Genomic DNA, 7,531 nt, shown 5'->3' with positions numbered 1-7,531 from the left:
GACCCCCCCTTGCTGGTGCAGAAAACGCATCTGAGGGGGTCTAATTTCAAAAATTTTATGGGGGAGAGCCCCCCAGACCCCCCCTTCGCGTGTTCGCTACTGGTGTCGCCCCCCCATTTCTAAATGGATTTGCGCGCCTGGTTGCAGTGTGATCGTTAAGCAAATTAATCTAGGGATACATCAACCAAAAGTAATTTGATCAACTTTGCCTCCATTTAATTAGACAATGTTCACCACGGCGCACCTAGTTTAATTTGCACTACGATTAAGCACGTAGCAATTTCAGCTGTGAGCATGGCTATACAGAATGTATAATTTACTATGTATGAGCTGAGTGAGCTCTTACATGAGAAATTCTTCAAGAACAAAAATGTCATCATGAACAAAAGCCCTTGCAGTAACTGCAACCATTGGCCTAATTTTACCCTAGTGTGTCACCATCATTGTGACATCACCATGCTAGAATCAAACGGTTACTGGTGACAAGAATGTATGAGACAAACTTGCTGGTAACTGGAAGTAAGCTGGCCAGCTACGGCAATCAGGTTTTAAGTGGCAGACGACTGGAAACATAACATATACATGAATGCCCATAACACTTGGCAGCCACACATTGCTTGAGTGGCACAGAGCAATGAAAATACCCGGTACTAAAGATCTATGCAAGTAGAGATACCACACATGTGCTTGGTGCACATACAATAGAATCTGTGTGAAACTCAAAGATGCCACTGCTGTGAGAAATATTGCGTTTACAAGATCTAAGGCCATAATAAAAATATTGTTTGTTTGCCCTCACCCGACCGACCCGCCAAAAAGGGGCAGATTCAAAAAACATCATTGATCTTTCACATTTTTTTTTTTTTTTTACAAACTGTATCACTGTGTACATTATATAAATCTGTAGGCAATACATTATATGTACCAAGCAAAACAAACATTCAACATGAAAGGTATATCTATCTCCACACAAGCACACCCGAGCATGTGCCATGTAGACACCATTCTGAATTTGTAAAAAAAATGAAGCCTACCTACCTACCCAAATTTTTCAGCCTGGGTCGGGTGAGGGCAAACAAAGATTTTTTTTAATTGTGGCCTCTAATGTAGAAAATGCAAGAATCAGTATAGAGACATAGTACAGGGGCAAAAACTTTTGGTCAACGGAGCCCTAAAATGAGGCAGAATTGACAGCAAATTGAGGACGGCACCAGTCAATTGTTCTGCAGCACCTATATAGTATATACCTACCAACATACCAACCTATATACCAACCGGTTTGTGAAACTAACGGCTATGTACACATGTCATTTGATACAGACAGCCTGGAGCTACAGCATACCAGTCTCAGACTACATGCTGTCCGCCTGATATTAAAGCGCGAATAAGCAAAACAACAAACAATAAAGTCACTACATTGTCGAAATGATGGTATTTTAACAGCTAGAGAGATTAAATTGACTACGTCACGAATTTTCTATGGTGATATTTGTAAACATTTTGTTGCCATTTTTTTTAATTAAAAGTAAGTACTAACGGGACTAAATGTATCGACAAATTCTTACTTGATAAGATTGTTTCTCAACTAGTTAAAAATCCAAAAAAAACCTGGACGTAATGCGGCCATGATGCCAAGGCGCGCCGAGGATTGACACTTTGTGTCTTCCAATTACAGCCTACGCCGCACCACTTTGATATTTTTAAAGATGGGGACCCATTGCCATTGGACCACCAAATCGCCGATCGCAGGAACTAGGGCATTCTGCTATGTTAGAACGGTTTCCTACGATAGAGTTTGCCACAAATACGAAATAACACGCTGTTTAGCGCACTGCGCTACGTCCTTCTGTTGCATTTTCGCATCTCCGTAATCAGAATAAGCCCCGCCTTCTTCAGTGATGGACATGAATGGGGCGTCACCGATGTGACCAGTTCCTGTACCTACTGTCTTTCGCCAGCCTGTTTACTTTTCGTAAATAATGAAATGCCTGGCCGATGCATTTCGCATCAAAGTGAAAAATTTTCGGCATTTTCACTCACTGTCGGAAGTGAACGAGTGCGTCATTTATTGAACATTTAAGTTTTTCTTCAAATTAAATAATTCCGAAAATCCCTAGCCGCGCTACTCGATTGTTTTAGCAAACGAACGTAGCGGTGTGTGTGACGTCTTGCCCGCGCGCTTTATGCTTGGCTTAGCGGGCCTCGAAATGGATATCGGAGGCAGGAACCTGGCAACACGCGTGTTTGTTTACATATAGCTTTGTGACATGAGGATGGGCAGTGTTGGGGAGTTCTGCGATGATAACCTCGTAATTTCTCCGTAATTTCTCCGAATTTCTTAAGGTGCATGGGACATTTTACCAATTTAGTGGTGTCAGTTAGTCACCGATATGTCACAGTAAGTACTAACCGTATATGTTTCACATACGTTCACCTATTTTGCACACAGGCGGTTGATCATTGTGAAAAATTCTGTGAATATTTATTTTTATTGAGGCGTTCCAAGTGCCTGTGCTTTCAACGGTCTTGTACGTCAATGCACGTGCGTCAAGAGCCACAAACTCAACACAATTTCATCTCTGTTAGTGTTATTGTTTACGCTTGAATGCGTGATTGATCAGGGAGGGGGGTGCATGTAAGAGGGAGACATTTTCTTTGGAGTTCCGAAAAACACAATTCGACTTGACAATTTCATGGGCCATTTCAATTGGAAGCTCTGCATAATGGACCCCCAACAAGCCCTTTGACTGACTAGTCAAGAAATGCAAAGGTGTATATATTGCTCTTATTTAGCCGCCGATAGTTCTTATTTAGAACAAAGTCTTCATTGTTATCTTCTAAAACTACAGACCATCCTCTGACCGCTGTCCGCCTCGAATTTGGCGCACATCTCCACTGCGGACAGCGCTTCATACTTGAACATCCCCGCGGTCGCATGCGCATATCCCGCGGAACTGCGCGTCTCATCCGCGCGCAGCGCTCAGGATCAACAGCAAAGCTGTGCCACACAATCTTGTATCATGTCTCTCTGGTCGATTTGATGTTATTATCCTGATATTAATTGCTTGCTATGGGCTATGTATGAGTCACGAGTGTATGTTTACAATGAACAATATAGGAAAATAGGAAATATAATGCAGCAATTTAACCATAAAAAGTGAACAGTATTACTTACATTTTGTGAAAAAGTGGAAATATTTTTTTTAGTTTTACTATTTACGGTGACGTAATCACTTTAGGTCAAGTGTCAATAGTTAAAAATACTAAGTACTTACTGTGAATAAAAACAAGTTGAAAACGACCCATTTTCCAACCTTGTTTGGTGGGAAATTCTGGCAAGCGATGGCACGCAACAACGACCGCTTTCGTCTACCATGATTATAAATTCAAAAAATCTCCTTTTTATTTTTCATTATCAGAATTCATGAAGTAAGCCAAATTTTAGTGGATACCTCAAAACAAAAGTGTTAACCATATAACTACTACCCATTTCTACAACTGACTAAAAAAATTCAGACACATCCCAACACAGTTCATATGTTAGGGTCGCCACCGACACAGCTTCGCTTAAACCTCTGGTCAAGAAGCTGTAATTAATGCATGTAGAATCAGCACATACTCCAACAAAACACAGTCACACCAATCAAAATCCCATTAATCGACGACCCCACCACCACATACACACACACACACACTCAAAGAAAAGTTTTGGAATATGTTTCTCGGCTGTTCTCATATTTTCCAGAGCATTGTGATACTTACTGGTATTGTTTTCGTGACATCAAGTGACTATAGTAAGGCTAGCATGTCTTAGAATATCACAGAATCAGATACACTTTTGTCAGAACTAGACGCACTAGCATATATGGCACCATTGCAAAATCAAATACCATGACTTCCAAGAATGTGGCTGTGTTAATTGCTATTTTGTATGCTAATATACTGTAACAGCATTTTCTTTACTCATTTTCAAGTTGGTGTAATAAGCAGCACATAGTAGGTGAGAATGTTTTGCCACATTTTTGTGGATGTAATCAGGAGTCTATCAATATTCTAATTCTAATTAGACTAGTCTATATCTATATTGATAGACTCCTGATGTAATTTATTATGAAACGAATCTTTCAATTAAATGTCACTACTTGTACCTAGATATTTCTTCGCTACGATTACCTGACCTAATTATGCAATAGAAGCTGGAGTATGTAAAAATTTACAACAAATTATGTATGTAATTGTAATATAGCTGTGTGCTTCCACCCATCTGTATGCCACAAATAGCATCAGGCCACGTTTCCTGATAACTGAGAAAACGGCAAGTCCGGATAATGCCAAGTATAACCCATTTTCTGATACAAAACTGATAGGGGGAGGGGGAAGGAGAAACTAGGGGGGTCCGGGGGCGTGGTTTTTTTACCATAATGCGTAAAATCGCCACCACACCATAGACGGTATTTTGGGTTCTTGTATATAAGACAGCCGAGTCGGTACAGTTCGTGTTAGGGTTTGGGACAGGGTGACTGTTTGTACTTGTGTGTGGTCTGCAGTGCATGCGCAGTTTAGTACGTTTACTCATTAGTGGTACCGACACGCGTCCGTGGGCCTGGTCGAATGGGAATTCTTGCCGATCGATTCCCGTGCTCGAATGGGAATTCTTGCCGATCGATTCCCGTGCTGTCAAACTTTTATTGTGGTGGAATTTAATCGGGGCGGAGGTAATTTAAACGGGGCGCAACGATTGAAACGTGGGGGGAGTTTTCCCAAACGGGGCGGGCGCGCCCGATTTGCGCAACGTAGGGAGAACCCTGCATTTTGATATTCCATCAAACACTTATTTATGTCAAAATCTGCTGCCATTTTCTGTATGATTACGTTGCAATGCATTCTGGAATGGCCGGAGTTCAAACCAAAAGAACTCCTGCTCCGGTTACCGGAGTACGAGCCACTGCGTACTGAAACTTGTAATATCCAAGTGTGTAAACTGTTATTAATATTAGATAAGAACACAGGCACCTGAGCCATTTCAATAATGAAACAATAGTACATAATTAAACACAAGTTTTTTTTATCTCCTTATCATCTAATTAAATATGTCCATAAAAATGTCGTTTAAATACTCCACTACAACACAGATTCTTACCGTTATGCATTCTGCACTGTGCAATATCACAAAAAGTGTTTTGCGAGTATATCTTTCATACGAACTACTTTGTGTGAGAACCAATCATTCGTGAAACGCCATCATTTGTAGCACAGGCACTTGGAACGTCTCAATAAAAAAAAGGTCAATAAACAAGAAATGTATTTACTACCAAAGTTTTAAAGTTAATGTTTCTCTACTTTATTTCGCCTATTATTGCCGATAACTTGCTGTAAATGCCGTTCAAATGCTCCTCTGGCTCTGCAACCAACAAGTACAGCGCAAGCACGCCACTGTGCACAAACAACAATAATAATAGATCAGGTAGGAAAGCGTGATCGCAAAATTCGCTCGACGCTCGGTTGATTCCACACGATTACAGAACAAATACTCAACAAATCTACTCCATCTGTGTTTTCTATTTGAAGGCTAGTGTTCACTTGTTTGAATTATAACTCTGTCCTTTGTTATTACCTACTCGATCCAGCCAAAGAGATCTTGTGAAATCCTACAGGAAATGTTCTCTCAAAATTTTTGTAAATAGGAAAAATCATCCGAAAATCCTTAACCACGCTACTCGATTGCTTTAACCAATAAACGTAGCTGTGTGTGTGACGTCATGCCCACGCGCATTATGCTTGGCTTAGCGGGCCTCAAAATGGAGATAGGAGGCAGGCAGCAGCTCATCCCGGCATGCACTGCGCCGCATTACTCATGTATAAACAGCCATCTCGTCCCATTCACCAAAACGCAGAGAGAATATTTCCTGCAGGATTTAGAGTAGGTAATAACAAAGGACAAGTTATAATTCGAACAAGTGAAAACTAGCCTTCAAATAGAAACAAAGATGGAGTAGATTGGTCGAGTATTTGTTGTGTAATCGTGGGGAATCAAGCGAGCATCCAGCAAATTTTGCGATCACAATTTCCTACCTGCGCTATTATTCTTGTCGTTTGTGCACAGTGGCGTGCGTGCGGTGTACTTGTTGGTTGCAGAGCCAGAGGAGCATTTGAACGGCATTTACAGCAAGTTATCGGCAATATAATAGGCGAAAAAGAGTAGAGAAACATTAAGACTTTGGGAGTAAATACATTTCTTGTTTATTTACCATCATTTTTTGTATTGAGACGTTCCAAGTGCCTTGATTTGTAGGATTGTACACGGCGACAGGGTGTGCATTACGATTGTGGTGTAGGAAACTATTTGAACGTCATTTATGTGGAATTACTAAACGATAAGGCAGGGTATATAAAAGAGAGCCAAGGTTGGCCAAACTGGTTGATCAACACCGCAGATTCCAATAAAAACTACAATTACAAACAATTGTTTTGTAAATTGTATTATACAACACACAGTAGGCTAACACTAAGACCAACAATGTCAATAACAACAATTGTACAACTAACCGGATACGCTGAAAATAATATTAATATAATAATAAACAGCTGCGCGAATCCCTTAGTTTAGCGTTTACTTTAGCTCTACACCTGTGGCTGTGGCTGTGGCTGTGGCTATTTTAGTCCTCAGGCTTCGCTCCGGCAAACGCCGTAGGCGTTGTAAACAGAGGGCTACACGGACACGCGGTAAACTAGGTTTACTTTACTCGGATTATTTACATTGCCTATTATCTAACCGTTATTACTTACCGGTAGTTGTGTGCAGGCTAAATGCTAAAAGCGCGACAAAATATACGGGCGTCATCTTCAATTCAGAAAATCTGTAACACGACTTTACGGGTGAAATAAAAATGTCTTTGTACGATCATGTGTTTGGTACTGAGCTGAGGTACTGAGGAATGGGGAGTGGCAACTGGTGGCAACTCAGGGCATTTGAGAGCGCCATCTGTCGTGGAGTTTGACCAGGTTTGTGTGCCGGCGCGTCGATGATATATATTATGCGTAGACTCTATATGTCTCTCTTATACTATATGTGTGACATTGTATCTTGTCTCTATATATTTCTATGATTGTAACGAAGAAGAGGCAATGTAACAACGTACACACGCATGCGCACATATAGCAGTGGTGGCAACTGATGTCCGTAGGCCTATATCACATCCGTAGAATGTTTTTAGCGTGCATCACGTTTCATACTTGTTCCCATCTTCTTATTCAAGGTAGCGGCCTTTTGAGTTTTGACATTGTATCCAACATAATAACACAAATCAGCCGTTCAAGATTGAGGTGATTTATATGGCACAACCATTTGCATATTGGATTATGTGTATTCAACGATTTATAATGCATGCGTATATATGTTACGCCCAAATAAAAACTGATCTTGTAAAAAATGGCGAAAAGCCCGCTATTATGATAATCTACTCAGCAAAAAAACATTACACAATCTCAGTCTTTATAGTATATAACAGAAGGATTTACATTAACATAAAAA

At 40.5% G+C, this 7,531-nt stretch overlaps 1 protein-coding gene across 2 annotated transcripts in view; it reads right to left on the bottom strand.

The window, feature by feature from the left end:
- The window catches only part of LOC106804828, a 40,227-nt gene extending 33,266 nt beyond the window's left edge, over window positions 1–6,961 (bottom strand). The window contains exon 1 of one of the 2 annotated variants that reach the window (XM_014806178.1): window positions 6,787–6,961. In XM_014806178.1, the coding sequence (XP_014661664.1) occupies window positions 6,787–6,841 (55 nt within the window). In that variant the 5' untranslated portion in view covers window positions 6,842–6,961. The remainder of the gene's footprint in view (window positions 1–6,786) is intronic. The other variant, XM_014806177.1, reaches the window with a different exon arrangement.
- Window positions 6,962–7,531: the final 570 nt, after the last annotated feature.

The sequence above is a fragment of the Priapulus caudatus genome, unplaced genomic scaffold, assembly GCF_000485595.1.
Source record: "Priapulus caudatus unplaced genomic scaffold, Priapulus_caudatus-5.0.1 Scaffold89, whole genome shotgun sequence".
Taxonomy (NCBI): domain Eukaryota; kingdom Metazoa; phylum Priapulida; class Priapulimorpha; order Priapulimorphida; family Priapulidae; genus Priapulus; species Priapulus caudatus.
This window is presented reverse-complemented; position numbering and strand designations above follow the sequence as displayed.